This window comes from Xenopus tropicalis, chromosome 3, assembly GCF_000004195.4.
Source record: "Xenopus tropicalis strain Nigerian chromosome 3, UCB_Xtro_10.0, whole genome shotgun sequence".
Lineage (NCBI taxonomy): Eukaryota > Metazoa > Chordata > Amphibia > Anura > Pipidae > Xenopus > Xenopus tropicalis.
The window spans coordinates 133,160,269-133,174,443 of record NC_030679.2 but is presented as its reverse complement, the minus strand read 5'-3'; the positions used below and the strand labels follow the sequence as shown (position 1 = coordinate 133,174,443).

The 14,175-nt window shown below is 40.4% G+C and overlaps 1 protein-coding gene across 3 annotated transcripts in view; it reads left to right on the top strand.

The window, feature by feature from the left end:
- Positions 1 to 14,175, top strand: part of LOC101731464 (CD209 antigen-like protein C) — a 49,371-nt gene that overhangs the window by 17,031 nt on the left and 18,165 nt on the right. The window contains exons 5-11 of one of the 3 annotated variants that reach the window (XM_031899341.1): positions 3,268 to 3,321; positions 3,596 to 3,649; positions 4,857 to 4,910; positions 5,134 to 5,196; positions 6,489 to 6,634; positions 7,870 to 7,985; positions 9,107 to 9,724. The exons of 1 other annotated variant lie outside the window; for it this stretch is intronic. In XM_031899341.1, the coding sequence (XP_031755201.1) occupies positions 3,268 to 3,321; positions 3,596 to 3,649; positions 4,857 to 4,910; positions 5,134 to 5,196; positions 6,489 to 6,634; positions 7,870 to 7,985; positions 9,107 to 9,233 (614 nt within the window). In that variant the 3' untranslated portion in view covers positions 9,234 to 9,724. Of the gene's footprint in view, positions 1 to 3,267; positions 3,322 to 3,595; positions 3,650 to 4,856; positions 4,911 to 5,133; positions 5,197 to 6,488; positions 6,635 to 7,869; positions 7,986 to 9,106; positions 9,725 to 14,175 lie in introns of those variants that run through there. One more of the 3 variants, XM_031899342.1, reaches the window with a different exon arrangement.

Genomic DNA, 14,175 nt, shown 5'->3' with positions numbered 1-14,175 from the left:
CGTGCGTTCCACGGATCCCCGCCGCGCCTTAGGTCCCGGGACTCGCTGCGGGTAGGTAGCCTTACAGTAGGGCTAGTTACAAAATTATTCTACCACTAGTTCTTTAAAATTAATTAGGGTAAGCTTTTGTTTCATTTAGAAATAAACATATTCAGAGGAATAGATTTCTATTCCAAAATGATCCAGATTCCAGATGAAAACAGAATTCCTTCCCACCCCAAATATTGAGATTTTCTGAAATAAAAGAGGACAATGGACTGCAAAAAAGCACATCCTACACTGGTACCCCATGGCCAGCTCTTAACCACTGACCTCATAGGGAGCTGGCTAATAAGCAAGCTCTAGCAAAGAAACTTTCATATGATGGCATGCTAGACTAATGTATGTATCTGTAACCCCTTCTTGGCTGTAACCAAGCCAATAGCACGGCTAGTGTAGGTTTAGAGCATGGGGTACATGCGACTCAATCCTTCAGGAGGGGCCTTCACTATGTGGAAGTGACCAAACGGAGCTATGGTGTAGTGCAACTACAACCTACTGTAACTGTGTGCAGTGCAGATTAACAAAAGAGTGCCAGAAGGTTCTTGCAGTTGAACAATAGAATTGGTTTATTGTCAAAGACAATCATTTTGCAGGGGTATTGCAATATACTCACACAGAGGAGATATCAGGTAATTGCAAAGAAGGTAGAAAAATATGGTGTCCATCCATATAGCCCACCTCAGCCGAGGGTGGGGAAGGTAAGGGCCACCAACCAGCACGGTCTCCCTGCGGAAAGTAACCTGGCCAAGTATCTATATCCTCAGGGTGTACCTTAGCAGCCAAGGATCCCTCCCATCGACTATGGATCAGGGATAGGAACTGACCTAATACCTGCCTCTTAACTGGGGTCCTGCTCTAAGGCAACAGTGCCTGTAGGGAAGAATACTTCCAGCTAATCTCTCCTGGTTGGAGCCGAAACTGCTCTTTCTAACTAATCTCACTATCTCACTTTCCTAGAAAGTGATCTTATAAATTATCGTGACACTTACTATTCCTCATTCACGGGGTCCCTGTTCCCCGACTTCACTAGAGCTAGATGCAGACTCTAGCTCTAGGCTTTACTGGGGCCCTGTTTATCCCAGGCTCAGTGGAACTTCCACCTGGGTCAGCAGATGCAGTCAAAGAGGAAGACCCACCCCCTGCTAAGCACTATATCAGAGTGCCAAAGGAGTGGTCTCCCTGTTAATCAATAAGACACACATGCAAACTCAAAACTGATACATGGGTCTTTGCCCAGTAACAGCACAGACTAAGGAAGTTGTGGGGTTTAGAGCCATAGGGACTTGTTAACCCTATGGTTCCTTATATATTCTTTTTAGACTATAAGCTAGCAATATTCCTACTTTCTTCTCTGTCAAGCACTGATCCAGCATACTCCCATTAAGGGTTTTAAAAGCTTTTAAAATTCTAAATGCATAAATTTAGGTTTATTGACTATGGGCCTGATTCACTAAAGTGCGACTTAACGTGCGCTATTTTTAGCGTGCAGTAAAAATTTTACCACTTCTAATTTTTGGCGACTTTTCGCACGATTCACTAATAGTACATTCGCGCTATTTTACTTGCGGTATTTCATGCGATATCCTTGTCGCGATAAATAGCGTGCGCGGTATTTTCCGCATGCACGCTATTTATCGCATGCGCATGCGACAATCGGCAGCATAAAAATGGCGACATTTTGCCCTGGGAGAGCACAGAATGCTAGAGAGGTGTTGTATAAATGTTTATTTGCAAAAAAAAACCCCAAAAACCAATAAAAATATAAGTAAGAAAAAAAAAGAAGTGCACACCATAAGGAACAAAAATACCCGGGTGCCTGTGGCAAAACAAAATCTAGACAGGCATGGGGTGACAGCACACACAGGATTTTCACAAGGAGTCACAAAGATGTGAAATAATATTCAGAGGTTTATTGTGACCAACGTTTCAGTTCCTCACTGGCATTATAGTTGAACGTGATGAACGTATGTCTTTTTTCAACCCAACTTACTATGTTACTATGTTACTTTCATCATCCCTGACATTTCTTACATTTGTACCTTTAGTTCAAATTACTTGCTAAATCTTTTACTGAACGTATACTGTAAAAGCATAATAAAGTACAATAATTACCTTCTGCAATTTCAGCGACCAGTTCTGGGCTCCTGCGCTTCAAGTCGGACCACAGCCGCTGGAGCTGGCGGGGCCCACATCAAGGGCAAACCCGGCGAGCAAACCCTCTCTTAGCTCGCCCAGGATTGCCCTCTTCCTCTCGTGAACCCTTAAGTCCCCCAGCGGTGGGTGGTCATATCCTGCACACAGGAGCATGCTGATTATTTAGCGCCTCTCCCCTGGTAGCAAGTCAGAAACCCCAGGCATGCCCTCTCAGTTTGGTGGCTGCAGGCTCAATGACACAAAATGGCCCAGAGTTGCACATGTCACGAGATTACAAAATCGCCACAAAATGTCTGCAAGTCGCGAGATTACAAAATCGCAATAAAAAAAATCGCCAAAATATACATAGCAATGTATTTTGCGCAACAAAATATTCACCGCTACAGTACAGTACATTATCGCGACAAAATATTCACCGCTATAGTACTGAATATTTTAGCGACAACATATTCACCGCTATAGTACTGTATATTTTAGCGACAACATATTCACCGCTATAGTACTGTATATTAGTAGCGAAATTCCATACATGCCAAGACTTTAGTAAAATTGAGTAAAATACACATACTTGAATAAATAACACTGTAAGTCCATATTTTATTGCCAAAAACTCATTTACTGTACTTTTCTATAATTTTTCGCCTGCCTGTAGTAGGTGTTAATTTTCGCATAGCCGAATGCGATATTTAGCGCGCCAAAGTTATAGTGAATCATGCGATCGTATTCTTTTCAGCACGGAAATTAACGCATGCGGTAAAACTAGAGCGAGAAATACCGCATGCGAAAATGGCGACTTATAATACTATGGTGAATCGCGCGCTAATTATCGCGTCTTTTTTACCGCAAAAAAGCGTGCGATAAACTTTAGTGAATCAGGCCCTATGTGTACTAAAGCATCCTCATCTAACTCCACCAGGGATCACATGAAGTAGTCAGGTATTAATTTAAAGTAAATATACCACTATGTGCCCAGTGTGGCAAATTGTTTCTGCCATCAGTACTCTTCCCCTGATCATGAAATATTTATATGACTTTATATGGGAAATCTGAATTCCTCTTTACTTCCTTCAGATGAGGAAAAAGTCAACCTTCGAGGAGAAATCACAACCATAAACAAAACACTCGGTAAGCCATTTCCTTTTTCTTTTACTTAGTGTTCTGTCGGTGTACTAAACCATGGGCAAAACAACAGCAACTCCGACCTTGCTAGATAAGGTTGGTTTATTAGCTTGTGACCGTTCATGTAAACCTGTAAACAAAATGTAGCACAGAAATATTTCACTTGATGGAACTCCAGACCGAGTTAAGTGGTGACTGAAATACTAGACTACAAATACTAGACTAATATTAGACTACAAACAGCAATAAATAAGATTACACAATACAGTTTTTCTTGCAGATGGGGAGAACGCCAACCTTACAACACAAATCACAGCCATAAAACATACAGTGGGTGAGCAGTTGGCTTTTTTCTCTACTTTTTGTGTTCTGGCATTTTACTGGAGAAGTTCAGTGAGCAAAACAACAGACTCTGTGACCTAATAATAAAATGTATCTGTCTGGGAATTAACACTGTGATCTCTTGACATGAAAAGGAATGGAGTGGACCTGTAAAATGGTGATTTCCAGATGAAAATAGAGGTTTATCTATGTATCATAGAAACCCACAAGAAGCTCAGGAGGCCAGGATGCCATAAATATCAGATTGACAGTTAAAGCTTAGGGGCACATTTACTAATCCACGAATCCGAATCCCGCACAGCAAAAATTCGTATTGGAAACGTACATTTCTGAACTTTTTCATCGCCGTCGCAACTTTTTTGTATTTTTCACAACTTTTCATCGCAAATTTTTCGTATTGAACGGTCGTAAACGCCGGGAAAACCTTTCTGACTTTGATCCTTCAGTGCATGTCTGCATGGGCTCGATCAGTGCACTTGCGCACGAAAGAATGTTCTTTCGTTCAATCCGAAAATTTCGGTTAGGTGACGAAAAGTCGGGGGAAATTCGAAGTCGCAAAAATACCGATCATTACGAAAAAATGCATTCGGACACCTTTGGAGCGTTTGTGGATTAGTAAATGTGCCCCTAAGTGAAGACAGACCACAAAGCAGCCTTATTTGATATATTTTACAAATATTTTTTACACTTAATAATCGTAAATGAGGCTGTTTAAAGAGAGAGATTTACTTCCTTTGATTGGAATATTGTTACAGAACTTTAATCTGATTATACACTATAAAGACTGGAATTATACAATTTCAGTTGAAAAACTGTATTTCAAATAATATTACAATTCACTACACTGCTCAGCAGATTTCTTTAAGAAATGTGCAAAAACTAAGCAAAAATGAAGTTTATTCATGACCTATGAGTAAGGTAATGAATAGGTTAGCTAAAATAGAAAATGACAAATTGTTGTCAAAAGCAGAATAGGCACATGGTCAAAAGTTGCGGTGTATTAACAAAGCTTAGCACACTTTTACCCATCATTATGGGTACATGGCATACATGGCACGCCAATGGAAAAAGTCTTCTACCAGGCCAATCAAATCACCCCACTGGGGCACATAAAAAGACAAGGTTCTGCAGATAAGATAACATGTATAACCATACATATGTACATGTGGAATTCTACTAATTGTGTTAATTGTTTGCAGATGAGCAGAAAGCCAACCTTCTAACACAAATCACAAGCATAAAGCAGACACTGGGTAAGCAACTGCCTTCTTTTCTTAGTAAAGCATGTACTAAACAGAGGGTGCTACATTCTATGGAGGTCAGCTCAAGAGTGTTTTAAGGGATGTAATGTTCTTCTATCATTTTAAAGTGACTACGCCATATCATTTTTAGGTTCAAAACAAATTTTGAGGGGATGACTATGATGATCTAGGTCTATAAATGAATGATTTTACAGTTCACATCTCTTCGTTTTAGATTCCCGTATATCAGCCGCCATGAACAGTATTAAGCAGGACATCTTACTGACAATGCAAAAAGGTAATTGTGTGACAAAAGTGATAGAATGTTATCATTTTGCTGAGGTATTTCTTCTGCAGGACATCATGGCAAAATGAACACTGAAAAAGGATGTACAGTGTGACCTCAACCAATTGAATACCGGAACGCTTGAATTGGAACGCTTATGGCCAGTCAGGCCTGGTCCTCAGTATCATTGCCTATCCAAATTTATAGTTTTAATGCTGAATGGAAGCCATAATGGTGCCAACTAGTCCAGTCTAATCTAACCTCCTGTTTCTTCCCCAAATAGCTTTTAGTTTAGAAATATACATTGTTGTATATATATATATCCTAAGGATTGGGTCCCAAAACAGCACTGCATACTCAAGATTAGACTTTAACAGGGATCTAAAAAAGAAGCTAAATTATTATTTATTTATAGTGATGAGCGAATCTGTTCCGTTTCGCTTCGCCGAAAAATTTGCGAATCTTTCAAAAGATCCGCGAAACGGCGAAAATGTCGTGCGACAAAAAAAATGTCTCCCGCGGCTATTATTTTGTCGTCCGCGGCTATTGTTTCGTCACCCGCGGCTATTGTTTCGTTGCCCGCAGCTATTATTTTGTCGCGCGGCTATTGTTTCGTCGCCCGCGGCTATTATTTTGTCACGCAGCTATTGTTTCGTCGCCCGCGGATATTGTTTCGTCGCCCGCGGCTATTGTTTCGTCGCCCGCGGCTATTATTTTGTCGCACGGCAATTGTTTCGTCGCCCGTGGCTATTATTTTGTCGCGTGGCTATTATTTCGTTGCCCGCGGCTATTATTTTGTCGTGCGGCTATTGTTTAGTCGCCCACAACTATTATTTTGTCGCGCGGCTATTGTTTTGTCGCCCGCGGCTATTATTTTGTCGCCCGCGACTATTCTTTTTTGTGGACGTGTGGCGAATTTTTCCGCGGCAAAATTTTTCATCCGTTTCGCGAAACAATCCGCCAATGGCGAAACGTGGAAATTCGCCGCGAATCCATGCCTGCCGAAACTTTTCGCCCATCACTATTTATTTATAAAATGCCAACAAATGCACTTTTATACAAGACAGTACTCTGTTAGCTACAGTGAACACTGAGTGACACTACACTGCACAGTGTGTTGTCCAAAAAACATCCGAATCCTTCTCAATCAAAATATATATATATGATATGGTGACTGAATAAAGGGCTGTTTTTAGCAGATCTGCTGCCGTGAGTGCCTTCTATGTATTGTATATATATATATAGACAGAGAGAGAGAGAGAGAGTTAACCTTTACAGACCCAAACCCTGTCTTTTTTTTACAGAGAGACCCCAATGTGATTCTGGCTGGAAAGCATTTGATGGAAGCTGTTATTATATTGTTACCACTCAGAAGAATTGGGTGGATGCCCAGGCCATTTGTAAATCAAAGAACAGCGACCTGGTTATTGTCAACAGTGACAGGAAAAAGGTGAGGCACTTACTGTACATGTGACACAACTGACTCCATTCCCTATAGATATCTTATTATATTATACTAGAAATATCAAGGTCTCACCTCTTAATGGTATTTTATCAAAGAAAAGAATCAGTGTTATAAAACAATACATTTTAACCCATGCAATAAAATGAACTTCACCAAGGTTAAAAACCACTAAAACATATAAAGTACATTTGAGTCCCTATATCTTCCACTACTGTCAGCCCTACATTATTTCTACATATAAGAACAATATGGAACCAAAGCTCTGGGCCTTGACTCCCATTTCATCATGATTTATTCAATAAAGCTCATTATTCTGTCCAATGCCCAGTCTATTCTTTATGTGAATTCTAAAGCCAGCAAAATGACCACCTTCTATAGCATGCTTATGATCTATGGTGGATTTACCTAAATATACATTTTTGAAGAAGATCCCAAGCTAGGCCAGCAATATGGTGCTGAGGTGGGAAACTGTGTTAGCCTTAGGAAACCTAAATCTAATAGATCATCCTTATATTCTTCTTGAGTTAACAATCTCAATAGACAAAATGGGCATCATGCGATAAACGCGTTTCGCTAATTTTTTACCTCTTTGCTAATTTTTCTGTTGTTCTGATTCGCTCATCACTACCAGGAAGGAGGCCTCTAACACATGTGAGTCATCCCCTTTTATTTGGGAGAACACCTCCACCTAGTGGGCATTCTTGAACGGCAGGGGAAGCTCTCTTTAACCTGGAAAGAATAATTTTAATAAGCACATTATAAGGATCACCTAAATTAAGTTCACTTAACTGCCATACCATTCTATTACTTTGGTCTAAAGGGGACCAATGTATAGGGGCTTAAATCTTAGGGTCCCAATAGTAATTTATGATTTTAGGTATTTATTGTTATTAAAGTGCTGATTATTATATTGGACAACAAATTTGATTGAAAGAAAGATATTTATAGGAATTTGAACTGGGGGACAAAGTGATCCAGACTATCTGTGAAATTGGAAGTCATAATTCTGTGGAAAAGATTTTAGGGCTGAATGCTTTTAGGACTTCAGATGGGGGAAGGTGCAGAGCATGCAAGTTTCTGGACTTTGCCCCACTAAATTCCTAGTCATTCCCAACTTGGGCACTCACCCAGCTGAGCATAAAGTGTCATGGTATTTTGATGTACACAACATAGACACACTCACCTCTGTCTGTAATAAGAAGTGTCTTCTGCTTCCCTAGAACTTCATTGAAAGTATTACTGACAACTCCTATTTTTGGATCGGCCTCAAAAGGGATAATAAGGATAAGGATGAGTGGAGATGGGTGGATGGAACATACTATAATCCACCAGAGAGGTAAGCTGAAGAATCTGTTCTTGGTCCTCCATTTTTCTTAAAGCTGCATTGAAAGTCAATTAAAAGATATACTACTCATAAAGGTAGGGCTGCTTTAAGGTACCAGCAGGCCCTGGGCAAAATTTTATTGGTTGGCCCCCACTGCCCCAAGAAATTTGTGATAGTATAACCCTCAAGCATTTGAAGTTCAATATAGTAAGGCAGGCAGTGAAGAAATGGTCTGGGGCTACTGAAGTAGACATGATGCCCAAGTGTGCCACCCTGGACCAACCAGCGTGGAGTAGAAAAATGACAAAATGTTGATGCCACAAGAAAACAGGCCAGGAAATTTAAACAACCATACTATAGAGCTCTTCCAGCTGAGGGGGTGAGGGGTCTGCCATCTCTGCAGGATTATTCTGCCAAAAGATGAAATGTGTGCTAGATGCTCCCTATCCTGGTGGGCCCTGGGCAAATGCCTCTTTTGTCCATTTATTAAAAAGGATCTACAATACGTGAGGTAATATCTACAGGTATATGAAATCACTGGATGAAAAAAAATGCAGCCCCCACTTTTTTTAATTATTGAATACTACATACCAACTCTAAATAATGCATATACAGTATATGTGTGTGGCAATATATCTGAGAAGCCTCTGTATAGTGAGCTATTCTTTATCTAAAAAGATAGCAGGCTGTTGCTGTGGGAATGGAGGGGTTTATTTATATAGTGGGCTGCTGGTTTGTTTGACTCTTCTCTTGGCCCCAGGGAGTGAAATATGGCTTAAGTTTTATTTTCACATTTTGCCATGCTAAAACAAAATAACAAATACCATAGATATTGCCTAATTAAAACAGTAAACAACAAGGATGTTTAGCAAAAGCCCTGTTCACCAAACTCATGTTGGAAAATAGGCAGCCAGTATATTACCCCTTGAATGTTTTTTTATTGTTCTAGATCTACAGTATATATTTAGATAGATGGGGTCGCTATATCTACATATGCACTCTGACTCCTACTGTTTTTATCATACAGTTTCTTCTTATGTACATTGTAATACATTGAATCTACTACATGCCATTCTTTGTTTCGTATCTAATGTCCAGTTGCCAGTTTAACTCAGTTTGCAATTCTTCTGCAGATTTTGGATGAAGGGGGAGCCAAATAATGGAGGTGGAAAAGAAGACTGTGTTCATATGTGGAAAGAAAAAAAGTGGAATGATGTTTATTGCACAGATCAGTTTAAAGCAATCTGTGAGAAAAACTGACATCTTGTGTATAGATTTGGAAGAGTTTTGTGGTCACCTTATTAGGTGCCAATGAACAGAAAAAAGCAAAATGAAAAACTCATAAAAACAGCAATGGGCAATGTATCTTTATGGTAACATGAGTAATGTAGATAATGGTATAATATAGGGTGGGGCCGAACAGATATATGCACAAGGAGCTTACAATACAAGGCATAGTATGAATGGTTCCTAAACAGAAGTTTATCATTCTATGGTCCCTGCATCTCAAAGGTGTAGAAACTCAGCAATGTGAGCACTGAAACATTCCCCTATTCACCCCATTCAGATTAATTTGCTATATATATATATTTAACCAGCGATTATACCTGCTGATTAACTAGAAAGGGAAGGTCCTCAAAATTTTAGCCTTCAGATTACTGTTTAAGCACAACCATGTGCCTTCCCCAAAGAATCACTTGCCTACAGCATTGGGATCTGTATCTGCTTTTCAATAAACTACTGCAATGAAATCCTTGAGTCTCTCCGATCAGTGCAAAGTGATGGTGTCACAGATATCTCTGCTTTCTGGGTGGGAAGGGCTAAACCAGGATTATTAATCTAAGGTACAAGACCCTTAACCCTTTAAGTGCCAGCCGAATTCGTCATTTCGGTTCCCCCCAGTGCCAGACGTTTTTTAAGCATTTTGTACTCATTCACTTTAACAATGTTTTTTGGTAGGAAAACCTCCATGAAACTAGGGAAATTATATATCGTTTTTTTCATCACTAATTGGGCTTCGACATACATATCAAATTTTATAACTTTTCTGGAGATATGATGTGTATTTTGGGTGAAATATGTAAAAAAAAAAAAATTATGAAAAATTTCTGTATATTTTGAGGTTTTTTTCCATAGAAAAGTTAATTTTACTCACTTTTTTTTATTGTTTGTAAAAGCCCTGATACTCCCAATTCCAACGATACCAAATATGTGGTGGTACCCCACAGTTCCTGTCCAGAAGTAACCCCCAAACTAAAGCAATACTTAGTACAATATCACACCAGAACAAAGCGGAAAAGCGCTTGTAACAGTTGATGCAGAATAACTTATATGTAAATCTAAAATATCTCCTCATGTTTGGTATCTTTAGAAACTACAGACCTTCAGGTTTCTAGGTGCAATGTAGTTTTCTCTCAAAAGCCAAATACTTTTTGTCAGTGCATTGTGCAATTTGGAGCTTTTTTTGACATTTTTTTTTTTTTTCTAAAACGTAAACTTGGACGCATGATCAAATGTGGATTTGACAAAAAAAAATCTCATAAAAATTTTCTAACAAAGGCAAATTTGAAAGACAAACTTCTCCTGAATAAAATGATGCCCCATATGTATGGGTGCACATAAAGACATGGGCACCAAACACTCCAAAGCAGGGGCAATGCATAAAGGCAATTACAGCTAAAAATTTGGGGGCTGCGCTCTATGTGCACTACCTGCAGTTTTTCAGTGTTAACCCCCCCTACCTGTGAAATAACCCCCACAAACTATATATTTCTGAAAAGTGCACACCTTCAGCTATTCAGAGACACCACTCTTCTCTTTCTACATGGAAAATTGTGGATGCAGTCCCTTGCAGAAGTCAGCGCTTTGGTCAGAAATCAAGGAAAAAAACAGATACAAACCTAGATTTCTCCCCAAAATCTCCATGGCAACTACCAAAAACTTACTAAACATCAATCTGCAAGTTCCCCTGAATAAAACGATACCCCATATGTATGGGTGCACATAAAGACGTGGCCACCAAATGCCCCCAAACAGGGGCAATGCATAAGGGCAATTTCAGTTGAAATTTTGGGGGCTGCGCTCTATGTGCACTACCTGCAGTTTTTCAGTGTTAACCCCCCTACCTGTGAGATAACCCCCACAATCTATATATTTACGAAAAGTGCACACCTTCAGCTATTCAGAGACACCACTCTTCTCTTTCTACATGGAAAATTGTGGCCGCAGTTCCTTGCAGAAGTCAGCGCTTTGGTCAGAAATCAAGGAAAAACCAGATACAAACCTAGATTTCTCCCCAAAATCTCCATGGCAACTACCAAAATCTTACTAACAATCAATCTGCAAGTTCCCCTGAATAAAACGATACCCCATATGTATGGGTGCACATAAAGACGTGGCCACCAAATGCCCCAAAACAGGGGCAATGCATAAGGGCAATTTCAGTTGAAATTTTGGGGGCTGCGCTCTATGTGCACTACCTGCAGTTTTTCAGTGTTAACCCCCCCTACCTGTGAGATAACCCCCACAATCTATATATTTACAAAAAGTGCACACCTTCAGCTATTCAGAGACGCCACTCTTCTCTTTCTACATGAAAAATTGTGGCCGCAGTCCCTTGCAGAAGTCAGCGCTTTGGTCAGAAATCAAGGAAAAACCAGATACAAACCTAGATTTCTCCCCAAAATCTCCATGGCAACTACCAAAATCTTACTAACAATCAATCTGCAAGTTCCCCTGAATAAAACGATACCCCATATGTATGGGAGCACATAAAGACGTGGCCACCAAATGCCCCAAAACAGGGGCAATGCATAAGGGCAATTTCAGTTGAAATTTTGGGGGCTGCGCTCTATGTGCACTACCTGCAGTTTTTCAGTGTTAACCCCCCTACCTGTGAAATAACCCCCAAAATCTATATATTTACGAAAAGTGCACACCTTCAGCTATTCAGAGATACCACTCTTCTCTTTCTACATGGAAAATTGTGGCCGCAGTCCCTTGCAGAAGTCAGCGCTTTGGTCAGAAATCAAGGAAAAACCAGATACAAACCTAGATTTCTCCCCAAAATCTCCATGGCAACTACCAAAAACTTACTAAACATCAATCTGCAAGTTCCCCTGAATAAAACGATACCCCATATGTATGGGTGCACATAAAGACGTGGCCACCAAATGCCCCCAAACAGGGGCAATGCATATGGGGGGGCTGTGCTCTATGTGCTCTACCTGCAGTTATATAGTCTAAACACCCCCATACCTGTGAAATAACCCCCACAAACTATATATTTCCAAAAAGTGCACACCTTCAGCTATTCAGAGACACCACTCTTCTCTTTCTACATGAAAAATTGTGGCCCCAGTCCCTTGCAGAAGTCAGCGCTTTGGTCAGAAATCAAGGAAAAACCAGATACAAACCTAGATTTCTCCCCAAAATCTCCATGGCAACTACCAAAAACTTACTAAACATCAATCTGCAAGTTCCCCTGAATAAAACGATACCCCATATGTATGGGTGCACATAAAGACGTGGCCACCAAACAGGGGCAATGCATAAGGGGGGGCTGTGCTCTATGTGCTCTACCTGCAGTTATATAGTCTAAACACCCCCATACCTGTGAAATAACCCCCACAAACTATATATTTACAAAAAGTGCACACCTTCAGCTATTCAGAGACACCACTCTTCTCTTTCTACATGAAAAATTGTGGCCGCAGTCCCTTGCAGAAGTCAGCGCTTTGGTCAGAAATCAAGGAAAAACCAGATACAAACCTAGATTTTGGTCAGAAATCAAGGAAAAACCAGATAAAAAACTTAGATTTCTCCCCAAAATCTCCATGGCAACTACCAAAAACTTACTAAACATCAATCTGCAAGTTCCCCTGAATAAAACGATACCCCATATGTATGGGTGCACATAAAGACGTGGCCACCAAATGCCTCCAAACAGGGGCAATACATAAGAGGGGGCTGTGCTCTATGTGCTCTACCTGCAGTTATATAGTCTAAACACCCCCATACCTGTGAAATAACCCCCGCAAACTATATATTTACAAAAAGTGCACACCTTCAGCTATTCAGAGACACCACTCTTCTCTTTCTACATGAAAAATTGTGGCCGCAGTCCCTTGCAGAAGTCAGCGCTTTGGTCAGAAATCAAGGAAAAACCAGATACAAACCTATATTTCTCCCCAAAATCTCCATGGCAACTACCAAAAACTTACTAACCATCAATCTGCAAGTTCCCCTGAATAAAACGATACCCCATATGTATGGGTGCACATAAAGACGTGGCCACCAAATGCCCCAAAACAGGGGCAATGCATAAGGGCAATTTCAGTTGAAATTTTGGGGGCTGCGCTCTATGTGCACTACCTGCAGTTTTTCAGTGTTAACCCCCCCTACCTGTGGAATAACCCCCACAATCTATATATTTACGAAAAGTGCACACCTTCAGCTATTCAGAGACACCACTCTTCTCTTTCTACATGGAGAATTGTGGCTGCAGTCCCTTGCAGAAGTCAGCGCTTTGGTCAGAAATCAAGGAAAAACCAGATACAAACCTAGATTTTGGTCAGAAATCAAGGAAAAAACAGATAAAAAAACCTAGATTTCTCCCCAAAATCTCCATGGCAACTACCAAAAACTTACTAAACATCAATCTGCAAGTTCCCCTGAATAAAACGATACCCCATATGTATGGGTGCACATAAAGACGTGGCCACCAAATGCCCCCAAACAGGGGCAATACATAAGAGGGGGCTGTGCTCTATGTGCTCTACCTGCAGTTATATAGTCTAAACACCCCCATACCTGTGAAATAACCCCCGCAAACTATATATTTACAAAAAGTGCACACCTTCAGCTATTCAGAGACACCACTCTTCTCTTTCTACATGAAAAATTGTGGCCGCAGTCCCTTGCAGAAGTCAGCGCTTTGGTCAGAAATCAAGGAAAAACCAGATACAAACCTATATTTCTCCCCAAAATCTCCATGGCAACTACCAAAAACTTACTAACCATCAATCTGCAAGTTCCCCTGAATAAAACGATACCCCATATGTATGGGTGCACATAAAGACGTGGCCACCAAATGCCCCAAAACAGGGGCAATGCATAAGGGCAATTTCAGTTGAAATTTTGGGGGCTGCGCTCTATGTGCACTACCTGCAGTTTTTCAGTGTTAACCCCCCCTACCTGTGGA